Consider the following 27,473-nt stretch of genomic DNA (forward strand, 5'->3'; position numbering starts at 1 on the left):
ACCGCCTGCGGTACCCTTGCAGAGGCTGTGCACCCTGATGGACCGCCGCTGACCTACTTAGCATGCTCTAAGAAAGGTTGATTCACTTTAAGCATCTGGGTTTATAATAGAACAGTAATCCCAAGGAAAATCTCACCCGAACGATTAGCCAAGAAAGAAGGAGAGATCAAGTTGCATCTTTTTGTTCTTGTCAGACAGATCTCGGGGCCCTGAACCCTGCACACAACACCCCACCCCTGCCCCGCCCCACCCCAGCTAGCGTCTGCTTGTTGATTTGGCAGCAGCAGCAGCCAGACTAGGAAAACAAAACAGTTGAAAGCCTGGCCTTTCCGAGAACATCTGGGCCTCCATTGTACTTGGTCTCCAGGGATTTCTCTCCAGTACTTCTTTAGCCCACGCCTCGCTGGCCCCAGCCTCTGAAAGAGGCTGTGGCAGGCTCTGCCTGGCTCCCCTGCTCACAGCCTGGTCACTTGACCCTCCTCCCTGCCCCAGGCAACACCCCCACAACACCCCACCACCTGCAGGCCCCGCCCTCCCCAGGGCCAGAACTGGGGTTTCCAGATGGTGCCAGGACCACCTGCTGGCTAAGAATACAGACCTCATTCCAAAAAGGAGGTTATCTCCGTGGGGTGGCAGGGGGAGAGGGAGTGAGGAGGGAGAGCCAGTGACACCAACTGTGTTCAGAAGGACCAGAATTTTAATCTGGTTGCGGGGTCTCATGTTATTATTATTCTGCTTAAGTAGATGTTGCACTTAGTCTCTTTCATATGTATCTAGTATTACAGAGTAAAGAATGTTCTTACAGGCTCTTGAGCTCCACCCACCAATGGCTCTCCAGGGCCAGGTGAAAATATCAGAATCAGGTTTTTAAAACTGCAAGCATTCATAAGCAAACCAGGTATGTGGCAAAATAAAAATAAATATAGGTACCAGCCCCTCACTAAGATATTGATAGAGAGGACAGACACGTGCAACTGAACAAGCTTCCTATGTGCCTTTTCTGCCTCCCTATCCCTACAAACGTATTTTAAGAACTGCTGTGTAGGCCAGTGATTTTCACCCTTTGGAAGCAAATTACATCAGAACTGTCAGAGACGTGTGAACCAGAGCAGCTCCATCTTAAATAGGGGCTGGGTAAAATGAGGCTAAGACCTATTCGGCTGCATCCCTAGATGGTTAAGGCATTCTAAGTCACAAGATGAGACAGGAGGTCAGCACAAGATACAGGTCATAAAGACCTGGCTGATAAAATAGCTTGCAGTAAAGAAGCTGGCCAGGTCCCACCAAAACCAAGTGGGCCACAAGAAGTGACCCCTTGTCATCCTCACTGCTATACTCCCACCAGTGCCATGACAGTTAACAAATGCCCTGGCAACATCAGGAAGTTACCCTAGATGGTCTAAAAAAGGGAGGCACGAATAATCCACCCCTTGTTTAGCATATCATCAAGAAATGACTGTAAAAATGGGCAACCAGCAGCCCTGGAGCTGCTCTGTCTATGCAGTAGCCATTCTTTTATTCCTCTACTTTCTTTCTTTCTTTCTTTTTTTTTTTGAGATGAAGTCTCACTCTGTCACCCAGGCTGGAGTGCAATGGTGAGATCTCGGCTCACTGCAACCTCTGTCTCCTGGGTTCACGCGATTCTCATGCCTCAGCCTCCCGAGTAGCTGAGATTACAGGTGCACACCACCACACCTGGCTAATTTTTTGTATTTTTAGTAGAGACGGTGTTTCACTCTGTTGACCAGACTGGTCTCAAACTCCTGACCTCGTGATCCACCCGCTTTGGCCTTCCAAATACTCCTCTACTTTCTTCATAAACTTGCTTTTGCTTTGCACTGTTAACTGGCCCTGAATTCTTTCTTGCATGAAATCCAAAAACCCTCTCTTGGGATCTGGATAGGGACCCCTTTCCTGGAACAGAACCACTTGGGGAATTTTTGAAAGATCCAGTGTCCAGTCCCCAGCCCAGCCCAGTTCACTCTAGGTTTGCGTCCTCCCCGTCATCCCTGGTGATTCTGAGGAACTTTGAGGGGTTTGAGTGGCACAGGCTGTACTCCTGTTGCCCGTCCGACCCTCACCTTGTGAGCCAGGGCTGACATCCGAATCCCCTCGGTCTGCCTTGGGGAAGCTTGGGCCTGTCTTGTTTTGACCTTGCTGGTCTTTCTTATTTTCTTCTCTCTTTCTATTCACATTACAACACCCCCTAGTTGGGCTCCCAAACCCCAGCCTGGGGCCCAGAGCTTCTGTGCTTGTTAAGTTCCCTAACCCAGTGTCCTGCCCTACTGTCTGTACCTATGGCAATCATCAGTGAGAGAGAAGTTGGCAGTGGCAGAGATGCCATCAAACAGAAGTCAGTCCACTTGGGGCTGGCCCTCTTCTGTGAGGGTCCAGAGACTCCCTCTTGTCTGTGCCAGAGGCTATCTGGTCCCAGAGACAGCTTCCCACCAACTCAAAATTAGCATTGGGATATCTTACAGTCAACCTGTGGGGGAAGCCAAATCCTAATCAAGAGTGCTTGTGCAGCATGGGATCGGCCTAGGGGACAGCCAGTCGCGCAGGCTAGGGTGGCCTGCCACCCCTCACCCCCATGGAGGATCCTGCCCCTCCCTGCCCTCCCACTGCAGAGGACTGGGCCGCATCTGGTAGGGCCTGAGGTATGCGCCGCTAGGACATCAATAAATTCTTTTTGGTGCCCAGCCCTGCCGACTTCCTTACCAAGGATCCTTTTGTCCGCTTGGCAGGTTGCTTTTGCTACTTTTGTCTTCAAAATGCGCTCTCGTGGAATGAAGCCTATAAATGTGGCTCACTTCCTTTCTTCTTTTTCTTCAACTCCAGTATTCTGTTTCTGTTAAATTCTGGCCAAAATTTCTTTCCTGTCTTTAAGCTCTGCAATGACACTTCCTGCTCATGGGGATCCAGACTCACACGGTCTTGCTTATTAATTGATATTCTCAAGTTTTCGTATCTCTCCATCCCTGCAAGAAGTTGGATGGCACCTTAGAAATCATCTGGTCCCACCCACCCATTGATAGGAGACCCAGAGAGGATGCATGAACCTGCCACGTGCTGTGGCTCATGCCACTAATCCCGGCACTTTGGGAGGCCAAGCGGGGAAGATCACTTGAGCCCACATCCCAGGGCCAGTTGGACCAGAAGGCAGATTTCTCAGCCTTTCACCACCCGGTTCGGGGCCTCCTGAGACCTCAGGACTGAAAAACCACCCCTTTCAGCCTGTGGTCTCTTGGTTGGCTGTATGCAAATATTTATCTTGCTATTCTGTGGCCCCAAATTTTGCTGGACCAGATGAGGGTGTCTCAGAATGGATTCACATCAGGCAAGCAGCTAAGCAAGGTCTCTGCCTGCCCGAGACAGTAGCTTTATGAAATGCCGCTCCTCCCTGCAGGAATAACTGATGTCAGCACCTTAGAGCTGAACAGTTTTTACTATGTATAAATGGTGTTTGTAAGGGTTAGATGAGATGATGCATGACAAATGCTTCACACAGTCCGTGTCGCAGAATACACATAAAATAAATGCTACCCCCCAGGCTGGGACTACCTGCTTCCACCCCAGGCTCTTTTCTTCCAGTTCCTTGAGAAAAGATCCACCCACTTTGGCTTCACGATGAAGTTGCTCCACTGTGCACCGAGTGCCCATGCTACCTGTGTCCCTGGGCTTGGCCAGCAGGCACCCTGGCAGGCCTTCTCTGGGAATCGGCCCTCACCTCCCAGCTCGTTTTCTATGCTCATTCTTCCTGCTGCCCCACCACCCCTCTGGCCTAGCTGTGGGGGCTGGGATTAGCATAGCTGGGCTCCTCTCTCCACTTTCTTCTGTGACTCACCCGTAGGCTGTAAAGAGCCCTGTGAAGGCTTCATGAAATGACTTCCCCTCCCCTGCCACCTGGAGGACATCCCTCTACCCCCTCCATCAGTACTTAGTCTGCTTGTAGAGGGTATATTAGTTTTCTGCTGTGTAACTAATTGCCTCAAATTCAGCAATTTAAAACACCCATTTATTAACTCACAGTTCTGTAGGTAGAAATCTGGGCATGGCATGACTAGGTCTTCAGCTCAGAGCCTCACAAGCCGCCATCCAGGTGTCAGTGGACTGCATTCTCATCTGGAGTCCAGGGTTCTCTGCCAAGCTCGTGTAGTTGTGGCAGAATTCCCTTTCTTGGAGTTCAAGGACTGAGGTCCCTGTTTCCTTGTTGGCTGTCAGCCTGGGGTGGATCTCAGTGCCTGGAGGCTGCCAGCACCCTTTGCCACCTGCCCCTTCCATCTTCAAAGCCAACAACAGACTCACCTCAAGTCTCTCTCCTGTTTCAAATCTCTGACTAGAATCTCTTTCACCAAGAAAAAACCCATGTCTTTTTTTTTTTTTTTTTTTTTTTGAAACAGAGTCTTGCTCCGTCACCAGGCTGGACTGCAGTGGCGCGATGTCGGCTCACTGCAACCTCCACTTCCCGGGTTCAAGCGATTCTCCTGTCTCAGCCTCCTGAGTAGCTGGGACTACAGGCGCCTGCCACCACGCCCAGCTAATTTTTGTATTTTTAGTAGAGATGAGGTTTCACCATGTTGGCCAGGATGGTCTCTATCTCTTGACCTTGTGATCCGCCTGCCTCGGCCTCCCAAAGGGCTGGGATTACAGGCATGAGCCACCGTGCCCGGCCAACCCATACCTTTATGAGCTCACCCGATTAGCCCAGACCCACTTAGGATAATCTGTTGCCATGGAATATAACCTAATCATGGGTATGTTTTCCCATCTTATTCACAAGATCCCTCCCACGCTCAGTGAGATGCAGTTATGCAGGGGTGTGGGTCACTAGGAGTCATCTTAGAATTCTGCCTACCCTATGGAGTCACATGCAAAAACATGGCTATCCTATAGACATTTTGCCCTAGTACATCTCCACTCAACCTATTTTGCTTAAACTACTTAAATCGTAATTTATTTATTTATTTTAGAGATAGAGTCTGGCCCTGTCACCCAGGCTGGAGTGTAGTGGCATGATCATAGCTCACTGCAGCATCAACCATCTGGGCTCAAGCCATCCTCCCACCTCAGCCTCCTGAGTAGCTGGGACTGCAGGCACATGCCACCGTGCCCAGCTAAGTTTTTTATTTTTATTTTTTGTAGAGACCAGATCTTGCTATGTTGCCCAGGCTGGTCTTGAATTCTTGGCTTCAAGCAATCCTTCTGCCTCGGCCTCCCAAAATGTTAGGATTACAGGCGTCAGCCATTATGCTCGGCCTACTTAAACCTTTTTAAGACTCCACATTTACATTTTTATTTATTTATTTATTTATTTTTTTTGTGATGGAGTCTTGCTCTGTCACCCAGGCTGGAGTGCAATGGTGTGATCTTGGCTCACTACAACCTCCACCTCCCGGATTCAAGCAATTCCCCTGTCTCAGCCTTCTAAGTAACTGGGAATACAGGCGCCCGCCACCATGCCCAGCTAATTTTGTATTTTTAGTAGAGATGGGGTTTCTCCATGTTGGTCAGGCTTGTCTCAAACTCCTGACTTTGGGTGATCCACAAGCCTCAGCCTCCCAAAGTGCTGGGATTACAGGCGTGAGCTACTGTGCCCAGCCCACATTTACATTTTTAAAATCAAAAATCACCTTGGCCCCCCTTCACCTCACAGCTTTCTCTATGCCTGATGCCGTGTCCCTGCAATGACTCCCTGTTGTCTAAGACATCAAGTTTGGATGTATGGGTCTTCCCCCTGGGCAACCCCCGATCTGACCTTGCCCTCCCATCGACCCCTCATGGCCAGCTGCTCCCCACACGCACCCATCCATCAGGAAGATGCCCTCCATGGACATCCCATGCTGCCTGTTGCCATCTCTCTCCGCCCCTGCATAGAGCCCCTCCTTCAAGGCGAACAGCCTCTAGTCGCACTCCTCCTCCAGCTAACCCAGCTCCAGGATGTCACTTTCTTCTCGCCAGCTGAAATAACTTGTCATCCTAGGGCTTTCAAATTGTTTCCCATGTTAAGTTTGTTTCTCAACAAGACTGAAGACCCTTTGAGGAGCAGAGACCACGATTTAACTTGTGACTCGCCACAAAGCCCACATAGCCCTAAGAGTGTAGTCGACGTCCAAGAAATGGATGTCAGCATGGAGTGGGAGTTATCAGCACAGACTGGGGCTATGAATGCTGGAGTTCGGATTTCAGCTCCACATTCACTTGCTATGTCGTGTGGGCAAGTTAATCTCTCTGTTCCTCCGTTGTCGTATGTCTTTATAAGTGCTAATTGAGTTATTATTTGCAATGAACTTAAAAGAATACTTGGTGCTTATTAAGCATTATGTGAGTGTTTGTTAAATAAATAAATAGGTCATGTTGATCAAAGTCAGATCCCTTAAAAATCCATTTGTACAAGCATACATATAAAACAGTTGAGCATCAAATAGGAACTAAAAGAACTGGATTTCATTCCTACCGTTAGAATTTCTGTGTGTGTTTCAGATTTCGAACAGAGTCTGATAGTAATAGTGATAAATTCTAGATGATTTTCTGTCTTCTCTCTTTCTCTTAAAGGCAGAAACTCTGCAGGCATCAGGAGCTATTTAAAGGTGTCCTGCTTCAAACCAGCTACTTGCTTAACAAAACCTTGCTGGCAACTTTCATTCTATGTGTACATTAATTGGTAGGCCAAAATGTAGGCCAGGTTGATCCTTCTTAGAACTGATATGAATGAGGAGATCTATCGTTTCTTATAAATTTGTATCTCTAGTATTGGAAACAAAAACCTCCTATGGTGACCAAGCAGCACCTCAACTTCTAGAATAGTGTTTGCAAAGAATTTATCAATGCAGATTATTGCGTTTTTAAAACCTTTGATTCAGAATAAAATAAATACACCCTCTGTGATTGAGGCCAAGTGTCCTGGCAGTCTTTCATGCTTAGTACAAGAAGCTTTGCTTTATGCTGTCATCCACTGGAATTTATAAAAGGAAAAAAGGAAGAAGAAAAATATATACTGTATGTGCACTTCAATGATACATATTGCACATGAATGCCATTTTTCTCCCTTCTTCCTCTTTTTCTTTTCTTAAATTAAGCTCATATCTTTTTTAATATTTCAAGAAATATTTGAATATGGCCTTTTCTCAATTGGAAATATCTGTTCTCCCAAACCTCACAGAGGTTACCTTTGAAGTTGCCATATTTGTGTTGAAAATAAGGGACATATCTCGGTTCATTTACAGGTAGAAATTTGCGTAGATGCTGGATCCTCTCCCCTATATAGTTTCAGCCTCATTGTTCCCTTGGGTTATTACTGCAGCCAGCCACATTTTTCTCTCCTTCTGATGCTTTTTTGTTCCTTGTTGACTAAAACTGAAGCCCTATAAGGATCTTTAATTAGTAAGTAAATGAATATAAAACTGTGGGCCGACTACTGTAAGAACGTTCTCACTGACCATTGTTTCTCACTCATCCTGCACACACATCACACACACAATCTCACACTCACACTCACTCTCACACACACAATTTTAGAGCTGGAAGTACCATTAGAGATTAATAAACACTGCCCCTAATTCATAAATAATTTTCCTGTTTAGACTTAAACGATCCACAGTGTTCTCAATTAATATTTTAAAATAAAATTAAACAAGGCAGGGCTCAGTGGCTCAGTGGCTCACGCCTGTAATCCCAAAGCTTTGGGAGGCCAAGGCAAGAGGATCACTTGAGGCCAGGAGTTGAAGACCAGCCTGGGCAACATAGTGAAACCCCATCTCTACAAAAAATACAAAAATTAGCCAAGCATGATGGTGTGTACCTATAGTCCTAGCTACTAGGGAGCTGAGGCAGGAGGAGTTTGAGCTCACTTGAGCTCAGGAGTTTGAGGCTGCAGTGAGCTATGATCATGCCACTGCACTCCAGTGACAGAACAAGACCCTGTCTAAAAACAGAAAAAGAAATTGGTAAATGTTAGTGAACTCTACTGTTGGGAAGAATATGTATAGAAAGAGGAGAACATGATTAGGTAACCTGGGAAGCCACCTTTAAAAAAAAAAAGGTATAATTAATGTTTGATAAGCTGCACATTTTAAAGTATACAGTTTGGCCGGGCGCGGTGGCTCACGCTTGTAATCCCAGCACTTTGGGAGGCCGAGGTGGGCGGATCACGAGGTCAGGAGATCAAGACCACGGTGAAACCCCGTCTCTACTAAAAATACAAAAAATTAGCTGGGCGTGGTGGCGGGCGCCTGTAGTCCCAGCTACTCGGAGAGGCTGAGGCAGGAGAATGGCGTGAACCCGGGAGGCGGAGCTTGCAGTGAGCCGAGATTGCGCCACTGCACTCCAGCCTGGGTGACAGAGCGAGACTCCGTCTTAAAAAATAATAATAAAATAAAAAATATACAGTTTGATATATTTTGACATATACATACATCATGAAGCCATCACCATATAATAAACATATCCATCATTCCTGAAAGTTTCTTTGTGTTCCTGTAATTTTCCCCCAACTCTCACCCCAGGTTACCACTGTTTTATGTCACTATAGATTAGTTTGCATTTTCTACCATTTCTATATAAATGGAATAATGCGATATGCATTCCTTTTTTTGTCTGGTTTCTTTCACTCAGTAGTATTAAGTTTTGGCTGTTAAAGCTACTGTGAACATTCATATGCACATATTTGTGTGGACATAGGCTTTTATTTCTCTTGGGTAATTACCCAGAAGTGGAATTTGTCTGTTGTATGGTAGGGCTACATTTAGCTTTTAAAGAAATTGCCACCTGGTTTCCAAAGTGGTTGTAACAATTTTTTTTTCCCCATCAGTAGTCACTCCATATCATTCCCACCACTTGTTGTGGTCAGTCTTTTTAATCTTAGCCATTCTAATAGGTGTGTAGTGGTATCTCAGTGTGGTTACAATGTGCATTTCCTTAGTGACTAGTGTTGAATGTCTTTACATGTGCCTATATGCCTTCTATATGTTTTCAGCGAAGTATCTGCTCACACCTTTTACCCATGTTTTAATAAGTTGTTGGCTTTTAAAAATCTGAATATAAGAGTTGTTTTCTTTTTTTCTTTCTTCTTCTTCTTCTTTTTTTTTTAGTAGAGGTGGGGTTTCACCATGTTGGCCAGGCTGGTCTTGAACTATTGACCTCAGTTGATCTACCCATCGTGGCCTCCCAAAGTGCTGGGATTACAGACGTGAGCCACCACACCCAGCCCAAAAGTTGTTTATATAGTCTAATTACAAGCCGTTTATTAGATATACGTTTTGCAAATTTTTCTCCCAGTCTGTTACTTACTTTTTCATTTTTTTAAGTGTTTTTTGAAGAGCAGTAGTTTTTAATTTTGGAGTCCAATTTATCAATTTTTTTATTTCTACTTCATGCTTTTTGTGCTATAATCAAGAAATTTTTTCAGAATCCAAGGTCTCGAAGATTTTCTCCTATGTTTTCTTTTAGAAGTTTGTAATTTTAGCTTTTACAATTCAGTCTATGACCTATTTTAAGTTAATTTTTATACATGGTATGTGGTAAGCATCTACGTTCAGGTTTTTTTTGTTTGTTTTTTTTTTTTTTTTGCAAATGGCTCTCCAATTGTTCAGAGCCATTTGTTGAAAAGATTATCTCTTGTCAAAAATCAATTGACCATACATGTGCCAGCCTATTTTTGGACTCTTCTTTTGATCTGTTTGTCTACTTTTACACCAATACCGCAGTCTCTTAATTATTGTAACTGTACAGTAAGTCTTGAAAGCAGGCAGTGTAGGTCTTCCAACTCTGTTCTTTTTCAAAGTTGTATGCCTATTTTATGTCCTTGGAAGCGAATAGTTTAGTTCAGACTACAAATCAAAAACATGGAGAAATGAATGCATTAACCAAGCACTTGATAAACATTCTCAATCCTTAACATGGTCCCTTTCTGTTGGCTAAGAGTTAGGAATTTTCTTTAAAATTTTCTTATTTGGAGGGAAAAATCTATGAATGATTATAAATATTGATGTAAATATATTGTCTTCATATCATCCATGTCAAATTTAAAGTAAATTACAATGACATCAAGGGAAAGAGCTCGTGCTTCCTCTTGCCTTAGATTTAGAGTTGGTGGAGAAGAGGGGTAGGCTGGGGGCTCCTGAGAGGACTAGATTGGGATTAAACTTTTCCTGGACTGAATCTAACCACTGAGCCATCACCCCACCCCCTTTCCCTCAGTCAGGTTTCCATTCTTTACAGTATCCTTTGTTACCGTCAGGCCTGGGCTGGAGCTTCTCTTTGCTGGTTTAGTGCCTTGATTCTCACACTACAGGCAAAACACACTCCAGGACTTACATTCAGGAGAACACTTTGGCTCCCAATCTCGAAGCCCTAGACTTAGTGGCCATCAAAGAGTATATTTTTCCCACCAGGTGGAAAATACAGTGCTCAAAATGGGGTGTGTGCAGCCCCGAGGGGATCTGGGACCCCAGACCCCAAGCTGGTGCGTGGCAGCACATGGTTCTCACAGGACCTGAGGTTAGACGTCCATCCCTCAACCCCTCTGCAATCGGGATGCACCTGAGCTGTCAGGCCGGGACCTCAGGCCCACCCATCAGCACTTCCACACCCATTCATCACTTATTTTGATCTTTGAAGGCCCCGGACCTCAGGTCCACCCATCAGAGACTTCCACACCCATTCATCACTTATTTTGATCTTTGAAGGCCCCTCAGGCAGATCTTGTCATCCTTCCTTTGCAGGCAGAAAGCAGGGTCCCAGAGAGGTGAAATAACTTGCCAAGCTAATAAGGGCAGGGCAGGCCTGTCTGCGGCCCATTGACTCACAGCCCCCGTTCCTGGAAACCACATTTCCAGGGCAGCCTTTTATGGCACTGTCACACCTTAGCTTTGGGACTAAAATGAGGGTCTTGCCACGTTGAGGCAGCTGAGGGATGGAGAAAGCGGAGTTACATGTGTCTTATTGCTCTCTGGCATCCGTGCGTAGCCTGGATGTTTAATAAACATCATCATGGCCTGCTGGCCTGTAAACGTCCCTTTTGGGGGTTAGAAGGGGCTTTGCTAAGGATGTGGGTGACAAAGGGCCTCTCAGCGTGGCTCTGTTTCAGAGCGGCTCTCCGGAAGCTGGCAGCCACATTCCCTATGCCACACAGCTCCTCTGAGGAGCCTCTCCAGTCTCCATGGAAACCGCATGTTGAGAGCCAGCCGGCTCCGTACTGTGGCTTTGTATTAAACACAATGAATTTAAATTGGATGCTCGGCAGTGAAGATAATCATTCTGGATTAGAGAGAAGCCTGGAGCTTCTCATTTCATCATTTTAAATGTTGGCACAATTCTCAGTTTTCGCCCTGTAATTCAAGCCCAAGCCACACCTACCCCTCTGTTTCTAAGCTGCAGTTAGGTCTGATTTCACTTGGGTTTTTCTCCATTCTTTGAGGAATCTTGGAGCTGGGGAGCCCCTCTGTCAGGCCAGGGCTACTCCAGCATTGTGTAAAGGAAACCAGGGGGCTCTAGAGTCTGGCTATGTGATTTTCTCAGGCCCCGGTTTTCTTATCTGTAAAACAAGAGGAGTAACCCCTACCCTACAGAGTTATTTTTAAAAAGTATTTATTGTGTAAACTACATGCAGCATAAAATTTACCGTTTTGACTGTTTTTAAGTGTACGGTTCTGTGACATGAAGTACATTCGCATTGTTGTGCAACCATCACCACTGCTCACCTCCAAAACGTTTTCATCTTCCCCACTGGCTCTCTATTGACGAGGGTGAATGAATGAGAAGTTCCCATTAAACACTGAATCCCCATTCCTCCCTCCCCTAGTCCCTGGAAATCACCATCTTATTTTCTGTCTCTGAATTTGACTACTCCAGGTCCCTCATATAAATGGAATCATACTGTATTTGTTGTTTTGTGACTGGATTGTTTCACTTAGCATAAGGTCCTCAAGACTCATTCATGTTGCAGCAGGTGTCAGAATGCCCTACCTTTTTAAGGCTGAATAATACTCCATTGTATGTAGATACCACATTTTGCTTCTCCATTCATCTGTCTATGGATACCTAGGTTGCTACCACCTTTTGGCTGCTGTGAATGCAATGAACATGGGTGTACAAATACCTATTTGAGTTCCTGCTTTCCATTACTGAGTCATTTTGAGAATCAAATAAGATAATAAATATTAGCAACATTGCACATAGTAGGCTGTCAGTAAATGTTAATTTCTTTCCTGAAAGTGTGTTAAACCCAGGAGCTAATGCCACAGTGGCCTGATGACTTCAGTGAGAGTGATGTCACTTTTGCTAGCAGGCTGCTTCTGTATCCCTGGGACTCGCTGATCTGCCATGTCCGGGAATTCACCCAATTCATTCCAGGGCTTAAAGGAAGTGTCTTCAGCATGGAAATGTGCCTCGTGTCTCACCATGAAAACCATGCATGCTTTTACATTTCTCTCACCAGTGGGTGTTCATGTATTTCTAGTTCCAAAATGTAAAAAAAAAAAAAAAGTGTTAGAGCTGATATATATACTAACTTATCAGTGTTCTATTTTAAGTACACCCTCTGGGAGGCCCTGAAGCTAGGGTGGGATTGCCCAGGCTGGGAGGTTCTGTGCCGAGTTACTATTTCAGCAGCAGCATCAGACCGGTTTTCAGTATTACAGAAGAATGTGGGATATGGAGTAAAAATACCTGGATCGCAGCCTTGGCTGTTCTCTCAAAAACTGAGAAGATGACCATGTCTGTTTCACATGGCTGTAAAGATTAGATGGGAGAGTACCTTGCTGCGCTGATGCAGGAGGCAGAAAGGGACCAGGTCTTTGGGCTGGTCTGCACCCTTCCAGTAGATTCTCTCTGGGTCTAGTTTCATCCAAGAGCCTTCTATAAGGGAGCACCCCCTTGCTGCTTTGAAGCCCTCCACGGGTGAGAATCGCAGACCTCGGGAACCGTCTTTCCCTGGGGGGGTCCTCTAGTCTTTCCAGGCGTTGCTGGGGCAGCCCTGGAGCCAGCTCCCCTTTGTACTTAGGAATTTGTGACAGAAGGGAAGGAGGGGCAGGGCTTTTGCACAGCCTCGTGACCCATGCATGACCTGGCTGCTCCCTACAGCTTACCAATCAGGCCTGTTCTTTATTGATGAGGCTGAAGGGAGGAGGGGAAGCAGGGATTTCACACAGAATCACAGACCTTTCTCTCACTTCTCAGCAGTGGCTGCTGGCAGTGTGAGGTGCGCCTGGGATCTGTCTACCTGTTGAGCAGGAGCCAGGGCAGGCTGAAATCAGGGCTTCCTGAACAGATGTGTTCTTTGTCCCTGAGACAAGAAAGGTCCCTGGGCTACTCACCTATGGGGAGCAGGAACTCAGGACCCCCAAGGAGGGCCTGCATCTTAACCTCTAAGGGGAGCTCACCTCTTCTTGAAGCCAGTGAGCCCAGGAAGTTTCTGTGCCTTGGTAAGAGGCTTTTCTTGGCTTCCATAACCCCATACCCCCTGGGCTTCTTCCTACTTCTTTGCAATTCCTTCCCAGTCTCCTTCTTGGTCTTGTCTTCATCTTGATGCTCTCCTATGCTGTGGCCTCTCAGGGTCCTATTCCAGAGTGTCTCTTCCTCTTACCCACCCTCTCCCCCTACGTAATCTGTTACTGATGACTCCCATTTACAGCTGCCGCCCAGCCACCTCTGTGCACCTTCCTACCGGACATTGTGCCTTGGATGCCCCAAAGCCTGACCTAACACGCTCCTTGTCCTCCATACAACCCCACTCCTCTTCCAGGGATACCTCCTATAGGGAATGGTACCCCATCCACCCAAGCCAGGCCTACTTGCTAAAGACCAGGGGACTCCTCAGGGATACAGCCAGAAACCAAATCCAGGTCTGTCAGGCTCCAGAGTTCAGGCTTCTCCCACCATTGCGCCTGCCTCCATGCACCATCGGAAAATTGAACTGCATTTCTAACAAACTGAATAATGCAAATGTCACTCTGAGCCCCAAACCAAACTCAGCATGCCCTGGGACCCCTTCCCATTTTGTGGCTGTGCTGGACTTCTGCCTGGACCCCTTTGTCGGCCATCCCTGAACCCTGGGCTCCCAGCCCCTCAGCTCTTCCAGAGTGTTTTCTCTGCCCCAGCTCCTGGTTCAGAGGGGGCCCATTACAACAGCATGGTAACTTCAGCCAAGCCCTGTTACTGCCTCTCGTTGACTCTGTGGTGCATTTTCCAAATGATTTTCCTAAGCCTCACCTTGGCTCAGACCAACACTCCTGATTTCCCCCAAAACCTTCCATCTGGGATTTTGGCTTTATTTCCTGTTCTGCTAAGAAGTCTGGGACAAAGGGCCTTTGCTTCCTCGGCTCTCCTCCCAGTCTCCTCTGATCACCTCCATCTTTAGCCATCCTTCTCCTGAATGAATGGGAAGAAGGTCCCTCCAGCCTAATAGATGAGAATATGAGCCCTCAGTTTCCTCATCTGAACAATGAGGATAGTAATGGCCCCTATTTGGGGGAGAATTAAACTGGCACAGGAAGTGCTTGATGATGTTAATTATTAGCAATTTTCATCAACACTTGAATGTCTCTTAATCAGCTCTATCTCTATGTGTCTAAAAATTCCCTTCCCCGTAAATTTGATTTTCCCTCTCCTGATGCCATTTTTTCAGCCACCCAAGCATAAAACCTCCCCCGTTATTTATTTTCACCTCCTCGTCTGTCATCAAAGCTTGCTGCTTCTTCCAAGAAACATGAATCACATATGTCTCTTCCAACCCAGCCTCCAGTCAGGTCCATCATCCCAACACTGCCCTTGAGCTCGCACACTACAACCAGAGTAATGTTGCAAAGTCCGGTGTTCATGTTCTTCCTCTGCCCAGAGCCTGCTTGTGGCTGCACGTGGCTTACAGCAGAGATCAAGTGCATCCCAGCTCCCCCGACAGCCTCCCATCCTGGGCCAGACATGTCCAGGGATGGCAGTGTGGCCCGACTCCTCTCTGTAAATGTGCTCCTAAACTTCACGCTCCCTAACCCCCCTCACTACCACCACCTCCACCCACACAAGTTGACAAACTTTGCAGATGTGATGGAATCAGATTAATCAAAGTCCCCACAGTTTGGTCCTAATCAGACCTGCCTCAGCCCGAACCTCAGCCTGTTCTCTGTCTTCCAGCTGTGCCCCCGACTTTGCTACACCATTTCCTACCCTGGAGCATCCTGGCCTGGTCAAATCATGTCTATCCACCGCTCACAGCCTTCCTATCCTAACATGACCTTTCCTTCCACTGGGCTGTTTTTTGCTTGCTGCTCTCCATCTGCATCGAGGAATACTATCTCTTGCTGCCTTGTAGTCTCATAGTATTTTGAAGTCATTTCTATTAAAACTGAACTTTTCTCCTTTCCTGTTTGCCAGCTGGACTCTAAGCTCCTTAAGATGCTTACATTTCTTCTTCTGGAGCATCTGATACACATAATAGAGGGCACATAGTGTGCACATTAGTGCTACCTACAAATTATGCTTCTTGTTCCTCATGAATATTTACTGGGCTCCTACTATGTGCAGGCACTGGGCTAGGTGCCTTATATGCTGTATGTCATTTAATTCTCATAGTAACTCCATGAGGGAGGTATTACTATCTGTGTTTTACAAATGGAGAAACGGAGCTCAGGGAGATTAAGTAACTTGCTGAAGATCTTACAACTAATAAGTGATGGAGCTAGAATTTAAACCTAGATCTGCCTGCCTGAATGTCTGATTCTTGTCAGGGTACTATAGTGAGAGCAAAGTAAGGTCAGGAAGTGGGACCGTGCCCTGGATGATGTGGTAAAGGCTGTAGATCCAGAAGGTAGGAGTGAAAAGTAAAAGGAAGTTTAGGAGTGCAATCAATTACAAATGTGCAATTTAGGGAAAACCTGTCAGCTTCAGGATGAGCTCAACAGGCTGCAAAGTATCAGTCAAGATAAGGCCTGAGGGCTGTGTGTAACCCGAGAGACAGAGAGTGGGGCCTCGGAGAACAAATCATGCATCTCTCGGATGCCCTGGAAGAGGCTGTTTTCTTAAGGAGTATTTGACAGAAGGTGCTGGGGTTGGGTTTGGGGTTGTGGGGTGGCGCAAAGAGGATGGAGTGGTGTTCAGTATGCAAGCTGCCTAGAAGGGGATCATCAGAGAAAGGGTCAAGTGGTCAAGTGTCCTCAGCAACCCCCCACCCATGTGAATTAGCTGAGTTGACAATGAAGCCCAGTGTAAGGCCTGATCCCCCTAGGCCAGCGTAGGTGATAAGCTGATTGCAGGGCCTAGTGCAAAAGGAAAATATGAGACTCCTTGTTTAAAAATTATAAAGAATTTCCAGATGGTGACAGCAGAACATTAAAACAAGCACAGAATGGCCGGGCTCAGTGACTCACGCTTGTAATCCCAGCACTTTGAGAGGCCAAGGCGGATGGATCACCTGAGGTCAGGAGTTCAAGACCAGCCTGGCCAACATGGTGAAATCCTGTCTTTACTAAAAATACAAAAAATTAGCTGGGCACGGTGGCTCACGCTTGTAATCACAGCACTTTGGGAGGCCGAGGTGGGCGAATCATGAGGTCAGGAGATCGAGACCACGGTGAAACCCCGTCTCTACTAAAAATACAAAAAAAAAATTAGCCGGGCATGGTGGCGGGCACCGTAGTCCCAGCTACTCAGGCTGAGGCAGGAGAATGGCGTGAACCCGGGAGGCGGAGCTTGCAGTGAGCCGAGATTGCGCCACTGCACTCCAGCCTGGGCGACAGAGCGAGACTCTGTCTCAAAAAAAAAAAAAAAAAATTAGCCAGGCATGATGGCACATGCCTGTAGTTCCAGCTACTTGGGAGGCTGGGGCATGAGAATCACTTGAACCCAGGAGGCGGAGGTTTCAGTAGCCGAGATCATGCCACTGCACTCCAGCCTGGGTGACAGAGCAAGAGTCTGTCTCAAAAAAAAAAAAAAAAAAAAAAAAACACAAGTGCAGAGCCCTTCTAAATGTAGGGCCTTGTGCAGCTGCATGGGCGACATGCCCATGGAGCTGGGCCTGGATGGTGGGCTTGTGATTCAGAATGGGAAAGGTGTTTCCTGCGTGCCAGGCATGGTTCCAGGTACCATACATGCATCATCTCACTTGATGAAATGCTTGGACCCTTTTTGGGGGTTGCTCACATCCCATGGTGATGTTCAGAGCTTGCTTTCCAGAGGGCCAATAAGTAGCCAACAGAACGCTGAAGGCGAAGGAAGTTACCATGAGCAATAGAGAAATTACCAAGCTGGTTATTTTTTTTTCTCTGGTACTTCGGGAGGATGTGAATAAAAGATGGAAGATAATTTTAATGTGAAAAGAAAAGGAAGTGGTTCAGCAATTCCAAGAGAGGCAGATCCATCTGAACAAATGATAGCTTTTCCAGCAGCATTAAGAGCTGCAGACATATTTGCATTGCGCTTACCAGTTTACAGAGCACATCCACTCGTCATTTGATTCTCAGTGCAGTGTTGTTCCCTCTATAAAGATTCAGTTGGCCTTAGTCTATATACATCCCAGTAGTAGTAGATCCTGCTTTTCTGATTCCAGTCGCCTCCTCAAACATACACCCCTTTTCCATGCATATTTTCGTATGAAGATATGCTCCAGGAAGTCTCTCCCCTTTCCTCAGTGAAAAACTCCATGAATTGGCTGCAGCCCAAGTGCCTTCTCAATAGCAGAGCACAAAGTTTGTGCCTTGACCAATTGGTTCTTGGCCTTGAAGCAAGAGAACCAAATCTTGTGGGCAGGGTTGCTGGGGAGCAATTGCTGCAGGAAATTCAGCAAAACATATTGGAGCGGCAGGGCAGTCCTGTAGAAGATGGTAAGAGAGTGACTCTTCAAAGGGTCTTTGTCCTGATAAAGCTGGAAGTGACCAAAGCATTGTTCTCTCCAATGCCGTGATGTCAGCAAATCTTTTCTGAAGGGCCACAAGTATCTGAAATGTCTTTCCAACTTGCTGAGCAGGACCCTGGTCAATATGGAGACCCCCATGAGCCCCACGGTGGTCTGATGAACTTCTGAAGTATAAAGATGGTGTTTATAAAAGGTTTAGGCTGAGTTGTAGTACAGGTTCCTGTGCCTTGCCAAGTGTATGCCTGGAAACTGTGTCATAAAATGGATTACCATTAAATATATTGAGTTTTCTTAGGGAACAAATGAGCATCAAATAAATCCAGCTTTACCCAGCAGTATGTTATAAATGTCAAAAACAAAATAATAGCGATCCTTTGAAATTGTAAAATGATGTTTCGTATTCTTCCAAATAATATATAATGGTGCAGTGTCTGTTGGTTATACAAATGATCCTAATGTCTCGTTAATTTAATAGTGAGAGATGTCAGGATAAAAACAAATTTCCACCTACACAATGGGAAATGCTTAGCTGGACAGATTTTTTTAAACGTTTATATTTTTAAAAATAAGGGCTTGGGTTGATAAGTGGGCACTTTTGGTCAGCCACCAGGCTCAAGGAGGCTGTTATGAGATCAGCTGTTCCATGATCAGGTCTGGAATAGTTGGAGATGAGGATGTTCTACAAAGCTGCAATTCTGCTTCCTGGCAGTGTCCACCTGGAATGTGGTCTCTGCTCATATGCGTTCAAGAATGCTCAAGCACTGTGTGAAGCTGTAAATGTCCGTGAACTTGGAAATGCATTCATACATGGAGGCATGTTTATACAATGAATCAATTAAAAGGAATGAAATAAATCTACATAAATAAATCTTAAAGATAATATTGAGTACATGAAAGCAAGTTGCAAAAGAATATAGACAGTACGATAGATATTATTTGTATAATTTTTTTAATTGTATAAATTTTGTATAAATTTTTAAATGTTATGTGTTTACATAGTAAAAGCATAAAAACATAGATGGGAGGAATGTATGCCATCTTCAGGGAAGAGAGGGATGGGAATAAGATGGAGGGCTTTAGTTGTATCAGAAATATTTCATTTCATTTTTTTTAAAAAAAAGCATCTGAGGTAAACATGGCAAAAATGTTAACATCTGTTAAGTCTGAGTAGTGGATATATGGGTATATGTTTTACTATTTTCTGTATTTTTACTCTCTGAAATATTTCATAACTTTAAAATATTTTAAACACATTAAGAATGGCTAAAATTTTAAATACTGCAGTTTTAACTTCCTCCAAATTTATTTTTAAGTGTACATTATAAAACTCATACATTCTGTTAAATTTTGGAAAAGTAGAAAAAATAAATTCCTCAGAATCTCATCACTCAAAAATAACCATTGTTGGCCAGGGATGGTGGCTCACGTCCATAACCGCAGCATTTTGGGAGACCAAGGCAGGCAGATCACTTGAGGTCAAGAGGTCAAGACCAGTCTGGCCAACATGGTGAAATACCATCTCTACTAAAAATACAAAATTAACCGGGCATTATGGCAGGTGCCTGTAATCTCAGCTACTCAGGAGGCTGAGGCAGGAGAATCGCTTGAACTCAGGAGGTGGAGGTTGCAGTGAGCCAAGATTGCACCACTGCACTCCAGCCTGGGCCACAGACCAAGACTCTGTCTCAAACAAACCAACCATTGTTAATATTTTGGTCTATTTCCTTGCATTTTTATTTCTTGTGTGGGGAGTATGTGTGTTTAAACATGGTTCCAAGCATTTTGAATCAAGCCTTTTTCACTCATTGCAGTATAAAACTTTTTCTGTTATGTCAGCCTTCGTGAACATCATTTTTTTAATATAAGATTTCATATTTAATTTGGTCATGAATTCATAAATACGTATTTTGTACACAATGTGCTTCCTTGTTTGTATTATAACACATTTTAAATAGGGACCTTTGACAGGGCAGAAGCATGAAAGGACACCAACCACGAGCGACACACTATACTATGGCTATCCTGTGTCACATGCTATTTGGCCCGGGGATATAGCAAAACCTAACGTAACTAAACAACAAAAACCCCCAATTATTTCATGTTGTCAGGAAGCTTACTTTAAAAGAATAGCTTGGCCTGGCGTGGTGGCTCACGCCTGTAATCCCAGCACTTTGGGAGGTCGAAGTGGATCACTTGAGGTCGGGAGTTCGAGACCAGCCTGACATGGTGAAACCCCGTCTCTAGTGAACATCATTTTTATTGACTTCCATTAAAGATCTTCTGCAGCGTACTTAACCAACACCATTTTTTGTATAAAAAGTCATGAGCGTTCAGCAATCACATGTTCTTAAAATCATCCTTTTGAAAGCCTCGGGAACAGAATTGGGCTGTGCCTTGCTGCCGATTTCTACAAGGCTGTTTTGTGGGAGATGACACTAAAAAGGTCTGACACATCTGTGATACCGCTTTCCTGTGAAAACAGAGCTTGTCAGTATTCATCCTGTGGGTTGGAACGGTACATATTCAAAAAGCCAACTCTATGTATGTCTTGCCTAAGAGGAAACAAGTGCTTGAACATCAGTGTGGTGTGGGCTTGCGAGCCTGCAGCTGGAGGAGAGTTTGCTGATCCAGTGAAACTCTTGTTTCGATGCCTGGGGTAACAACGGTAATAATTATTCCAGATACTTATGTGCACGCCCTTCCCAGCTCGTAGATGCTCTCACATCCATTGCCACCTGACCCACTGGGGACCCCTGAGAAGTAAGGTGCAGGTCGGGGGACACATGGCTGCTCCCAGATTACAACCAATACATGGGAAAGTCAAGACCACCTCCTATGCTTCCAACTCCTTCCCGAACTCTTTTCAGTTCCGGTCCTTAGACCCAGGCAAAAGGGGCCTCTTCCCAGGGCTCTGGACTCTAGGGTCCTCTTCGGGCCCTCCAACAACTTGTACCCCTGCCCCATAGGTCTGGGGATTGTGTCTACCCAGACCCCACTCACCGATTCCTAAACGACACTCTGGGTCCCTGGAATTCCCTGAGAAACAGCCCTGAGCATTCCAGAGCCTACAAAACCCCAAATCTCTCCTCCTGGGGGACAGACCACCAATGTGTGCATACCAGGCTCAAGGACAGCATTTTTACAGAAGGTGGACAGAGCTTAGGTCTGCAGGCTGCAGGATCAATTCAGGATAGGTGAGTGTGGGCTGGGGGCAGGCACAGAGGCTGAGGCCAACTATCCCTGAAGTATAGCTCAGAATTTTAAGGACCTTGAGGATTCTAAGGGCCAGGCCCTTTTGGCCTTTATGAAGATATATTTGACAGAGTAGGAGGATAGAGTATATTCTGTGTAACGGTTTTTTAGCTTGATCTAACTTTTGAGTGTTTAGAGAATCAGCACATGATCCTCCTTTTCTCCTCTTGCCCTGGGACCCACACTATGAGGACTGGTCCTGGCTCTTTTATCTCACTGTGCTGTTTCCGGGTTCCTCTTTTCCTATCCAAGCTTGCAGAGGTACTGTGGGGGTGCAAAGGAAAGCAATCTAGAGCCACAGAAAAATGAAACAATTTAGTGTGTAAAGCTCCAATATACACCCCCATGTGCACATGTAAAAGCAAGAGATGCATTTCAGGACAAAATAGAGTACAACCACCTGCTGTGAGGATGAATCAGCCTGGCACGATCCAGCAAAATCGGAAATAGAAGCCTGCTAGTAAAGCTACAATCTGCACTGCTCTTCTTCTCCCGATTCCTCTGCCGCCCCCATCACAGCTCCTGCAGGTACCACAGAACTACCACCCTCTGTTGGTTGCTTTAAGCTATGCAAGCGGTCAAACCACTGAGTTCCCCAGGACAAATGGGAACATTCTCGCTGGCCCAGCCTGCGTCATGGAACATCAAGGTTGTGAGAGTTTTCATTTTAATTGCTGTTGGGCCACTGAGCTAATTTTTTTCCAGTCCCTTATTCCCCAGCAATATTTTTGATTTGTGATCAAGGATTTAACTGAACAGAGAAGCATGAAACCATTAAGACAATTTCATGGAGCTCTTTTTCTCCCCTACAGAAAACAGATAAATTCTGGCTGGGTGCAGTGGCTCATGCCTGCATTCCCAGCACTTTGCGAGGCCAAGGTGGGAGGATTACTTGAGCCCAGGAGTTTGAGGCTGCAGTGTGCTATGATTGCACCACTGTACTCCAGCCTGGGCAACAGAGTGAGACCCAGTCTCAAACAAAAACAAAAACCTAAGTTCTGAGTAACTAAACACACATGTTAGGACAACACTTTACCACATCTGTTCCATAAGCAATGTTTTCCTTAACCTTCACAACTACCCAACAAGGAAGTCACCCTATTGTGTAGGTAAAGACTCTGCATCCAGAGAAGTTAAGTAACCGGCAGGGGTTATTCCAACACGAGGCAGCAGAGCAGGGACTTGAACCTGGAGCAGTGAAGCACCGTAAGGACTCAAACCATTTTTCACCAGAAAAAGAATCACTTTGTCTTAGAGCCCTCACAAAGACTCTCATGTTATGGGACTGTCTCTCAATTATTTAATTTAATTAATTAATTTATTTAGAGACAGTTTCACCCTTGTCGCCCAGGCTGGAGTGCAATGCTGTGATCTTGGCTCACTGCAACCTCCACCTCCCAGGTTCAAGCGATTCTCCTGCCTCAGCCTCCCGAGTAGTTGTGATTACAGGCACCCACCATCACACCCGGCTAATTTCTGTATTTTTGTAGAGACAGGGCTTCACCATGTTGGCCAGGCTCATCTTGAACTCTTGACCTCAAGTGATCCACCCACCTCAGCCTCCCAAAGTACTAGGATTACAGATGTGAGCCACCGCACCCACTCTCACTTATTTTAATTCTATTTTAAGTTTTGTTTGGGAACAACACATTAGCCTGAAATAGCCTTTGATCGATGCTAGTTTTGGAAGGTCACGGAAGTCCCCTGATGAAATTCACTTTTTTAAAAAGTTGAGTGGGGGAATCTCTAATACAGATTTAGTCATTTTTCCTGGGGGTTCACTCTATGATTGCAAGTGAGGCTTTTCAACAATTTCTTTTTAAAGTGGTATCTTGCGGAGTTGTGAATAGGATCAGTTTTCACTGATAAATCACACATGCATCTAAAAAATGCCTGTCTCCAACAAGATAGATGAAAATGAAGCCCCTATGCTTAGAAAAACTGAAGACAAAGACGCTGAGGTTGAAGATGCATGCAAAATGTTTGAACAAAATTGCTTCATGAAATTTGAGAGCATAAAACAAAACAATATATCCAAATTAACATTTTATATATCATGGTTCAAGTATACGTGTGTAACTAAGTAAATGATATAAACAGACATTTGATTCTGCCATCAATATTGTTATTATATGATACAACACTATATTATGTTATATATTACATGCAGACATTTGATCATGTTATCTATAGAGTCAATTGGCCAAAAATCGTTTGGGGAGAGAATCTCCTCATTGGGAAGATAGGCCTTAGGCCTGGTGACTCACGATGTGGTTTTTCCAGCACGCCAAGCTGAAGCCCTGGCTGAGGAAGAAGCAGGTTTGGGGACCCGTGGTCATGATGAAGGTCGCGCTGGCTCTTGCACCTCCACATAGCTCTTTACAGTTTCCCAAACCTCGCTGCCCTTGGTCCTCACAGCCTCTTGTGAGGCAGGGCCTGTCTTTGAATGGACCGTGAGGACCATGTCTCACCACGTCATCGACTCGGGGGCAGGCAGGGCTGTGACGAGACTGCCTTTTCCCGTCTTCCCAGGCAGCACTCGTCGGAGGCACCACCATGATCATCGGCCACGTCCTGCCCGACAAGGAGACCTCCCTTGTGGACGCTTATGAGAAGTACCGGGGTCTGGCTGACCCCAAGGTCTGCTGTGACTACGCCCTCCACGTGGGGATCACCTGGTGGGCACCCAAGGTAACAGTGCTGGTGGAATCTCAGAAGAAGGCACAAGTGGTCTTGTAGGCAGAGGGGCTGGTTGGGGTGCAGTGCCTCCTGCTTGTGTGGGGCACCCCTCCCACTACCATCCTAGCTCCCCACAATGCCAAAAGAAAACACACTTGGGATTCCATAAGGGGAGCGGATGGGCCTGTGCTGCTTAACTTAATGAGCCATTTTCCAGCAGGCACAGAGAGGCCAAGGCCAGAGCCCAGGCCTTGGGGATGCAGTTTCCTTGCTCTGACCATGAGGCTCTTATTGTCTCGTGTGAATGTGGGGCGCCACTGACAGGTCATGGGCAGTGCTGCTGAGCAGTGGCCTGAGCAGAGCTCAGGTGCAGAGGGTCATATCCCGTATCCTGTGTGTACTGAGAGTCCACCACACTGCGCTGAGGTCGCTGAACTGAGACTCCCATCCTGCCTCAGTACTGTCTGGAATGAATGGAAGGTGGTATGCTTTTTTCCTACTGGGAGCCCAGCTTCTGCTCTGAGAAGCATCGAGGCTGTCCTGGTCTGTGACTGAGGCTGGCGCCCCCTGAGCCTTTCTCTCTTCAGCCTTTGTGCCTCCTTTGTGTCTGTGCCCCTGGCCTCTGGCTTTCCTGTCCTCCCCCTGCCCAGGCCCCAGGGTCAGAGTCCAGACTCCTCTCCCCGGATTCCCACTTCCTTGCTCTTCCCGATCTACAGGCATTTCAATTTGGCTTTGTTTCTGGGGTTTTTGTGCTTTTTTGCCCAGGGTAGCAGTCTGGATATTCATTCTTTCATCAATTATTTATTAAGCCCCATGCACCAGTAATTTGGTGGGTGCCCCAGAATCATAAAAATAATAAGCATTATTAGTTTTACCAACTTAGGAACTGCCTCTTCATTTTCTGTTAAAAACCCACTTGTAACTGCTGCTAATCAGAGTGTATATTCAGGGCAGCTTGAATCTGTGCTCCCAGGTGGCCATCCTCAAGCTTTGAGTTCGAATAAACTCTGTTCTTAATCATAAAAAAAAAAAAAAAAAAAAAAAAAGTTTTACGAAGTTCTTCAGTTGTAGGCCCTGGTATAAAGGGCCTAACACCCTTCTGAGATGATAATCTAAAGCCTCACTATATTTCTGCCCTCGGGTCTTAGCCTTGAGTTGGGGGGCTCCCCCCGGTTTCTTCATTATTTCTGACCTGGCACTTTTAGAAGACCTCCTCCCAGTTCTGGGCCAGAGGTGCAGATCACGCTGAATGTCAGCCATTCCTTATCTCAAATGGGGATCTCCTTTTTGGACACCCTCCTGGGTGAGGGGCCTCTGCCTCTAAGCCACTCTCCACTTCCCCTGGAGCTGGCCTGGAATAGAGGGTCTGCTCAGGTTCCCAGCAGCACAGAAGCCAGGCCAACCCTCCCTAATTTCCTGGAGCTTATGGTGACTTTCATGCATCAGGAATTTAAAATTCTGTTTTATAATAATCAAATAAATGTTTCTAATTATAGATGTCAAAAATAGAAAAGAAAGGAAGTACATAATCCAGTAACCCCCAACACCATCCCTGTTGTTAAACTTCCTTCTTTCTCATCTTTTTTCATCCATGCTTTCACAGAGTAGCTATTTTGCATAATTGTGAGCATTTTCTATTTTGCTGCGAAGTTCGTGACCAGCAATATCATGATGGCCACTTAATATTCTACCAAGTAGATGAACCTGAACTTATTTTCCTGTTATCAGGCCAGTGTTGCTTCCATGTTTTTCCTAGTACAAATAATGTTGTTAGGAATATCCTAACTCTCATAACTTTGTTCATGTTTGGCTTTGTTCCTAAATTCGGTTTTCCCAGGACCTCTGGATTTTTAGCATTAGTATGCCTTCTTTGTAACTCCAGGGAACAGCCCACAGCAATTAAAATCATTATTCCTGTGTTTACCATTAAGGCTGGTTTGGAGACAGACATAGGGGACAGGCCTAAGTGACAGGAGAAACGTGCTTATAAGGTAACAATGTGGCTCCTAAACTGTGTCATGTTGACAGTTTTCACAGTACTTCCGCATCCATCTGCTCAGGTGACCTCACAGCAGCCTGTGGGGTGGGAGGAAAGTGAGATAGAGAGGTGTAGGGGGTCAACTGACAGACTGAGCTGGGGCAGGCCCCACATCTCCCCCATGCTGGGCCGGTGCCTGTCAGTCAGCCTCTTGGGTGTCTGCCCTCACGCAGCATTGCCTTTCTACTTGTTCTCCAGGTGAAAGCAGAAATGGAGACACTGGTGAGGGAGAAGGGTGTCAACTCGTTCCAGATGTTCATGACCTACAAGGACCTGTACATGCTTCGAGACAGTGAGCTGTACCAAGTGTTGCACGCTTGCAAGGACATTGGGGCAATCGCCCGCGTCCATGCTGAAAACGGGGAGCTTGTGGCCGAGGCAAGTCTGCAGCCAAGAATATTGGATGGAGGGACACCAGTGGAGACAGTTCTCAGGGGATTCCTGACCACCCGTCACTGATCCCACAGGATTCAGACAAAATCAGTTGTTAAAGTGTGAGGTGTGGACACCCCAGCTGTCAGATCTTGGTCAGAAAATCCAAACTTTACTACTGTCTGTAAAAAACAAATCTCTTTTTATGGTTCAAAAAGGCTTCTAAGTCTTAGGTGATGATGTCTTAATTCTAATGATATGAGATTTAAATTCCATTATAGCAGAGAATTTGGAGCACCTCTCAGACATATTTTTAATGAGATTTGATATACAGAATAAGTAAGAATCCGATTTCCATTTGGCCTCGTCAGAGGATCTGAGGCATTAAAGAGATCTATTCATGGCACCAGGAAGGATAAGCCTCTGGTGCATTCTCCTAGGTCTTGGGGTAGGGGCTAGCCTAGGAGTTGCTAGAAGCTAAAGCTTTGTCTCGATTTCCAGAGAGGGAATTCTGAGTTTGAAATCAGTAAAGAGTGCTTGTCTTTGGTGTCCCAGGCCTGTTGCTAGCTATAATACTTAACTGTATTTTTAAGAGAACAAGATATGTTCAGTCATTATGAAGTGAGAATCAGGAGAGCCCCACTGCATGGGGGGCCTGTGCATGCTGTGCCTTCTTTAGAAGACGAACACTGCAGAAGTGAGAAAAGAAGCAAGCCTATTGAAACAGGCTGTGTCTAGCATATTTCACTGTCCCTTGGGTTCAGTATTTTCTTACACGGTGTCTCTGTGATTCTCTCCATTTTCTTTCTCTTGCTGTTATCCAGGGTGCTAAGGAGGCACTAGATTTGGGGATCACAGGCCCAGAAGGAATCGAGATCAGCCGTCCAGAGGAGGTGAGAAACACTTCCTGTGGCCTTTGTCAGCGTCTCTCATGTACATTGACAGACTCTTCCAGGATGGAGGAGACATCGAACATACAAATTAGCCAGGCACAAGGGCTCACGTCTGTAATCCCAATATTTGGGAGGCTGAAGTGGGTGGATGGCTTGAGCCCAGGAATTCAAGACCAGCCTGGGCAACATGGTGAAACTCCATCTCTACTAAAAATACAAAAAAAATTAGCTGAGCGTAGTGGTGCGTGCCTGTAGTCCCAGCTAACTACTTGAGAGGCTGAGGCAGGAGGATCACCTGAGCCCAGGAGGTTGAGGCTGCAGTGAGCCGTGATGATGCCACTGCAATCCAGCCAAGGTGATAGAGTGTATACACACACACACACACACACATACATACATA

The 27,473-nt window shown here is 45.8% G+C and overlaps 1 protein-coding gene across 1 annotated transcript in view; it reads left to right on the forward strand.

Moving 5' to 3' along the window:
* DPYSL5 (dihydropyrimidinase like 5) overlaps positions 1–27,473 on the forward strand; it is a 100,191-nt gene that overhangs the window by 51,040 nt on the left and 21,678 nt on the right. The window contains exons 3-5 of the mRNA XM_003270619.3: positions 23,624–23,782; positions 26,007–26,186; positions 27,005–27,073. Coding sequence (XP_003270667.2) covers positions 23,624–23,782; positions 26,007–26,186; positions 27,005–27,073 — 408 coding nt within the window. The remainder of the gene's footprint in view (positions 1–23,623; positions 23,783–26,006; positions 26,187–27,004; positions 27,074–27,473) is intronic.

This window comes from Nomascus leucogenys, chromosome 19, assembly GCF_006542625.1.
Source record: "Nomascus leucogenys isolate Asia chromosome 19, Asia_NLE_v1, whole genome shotgun sequence".
NCBI classification, from domain to species: domain Eukaryota; kingdom Metazoa; phylum Chordata; class Mammalia; order Primates; family Hylobatidae; genus Nomascus; species Nomascus leucogenys.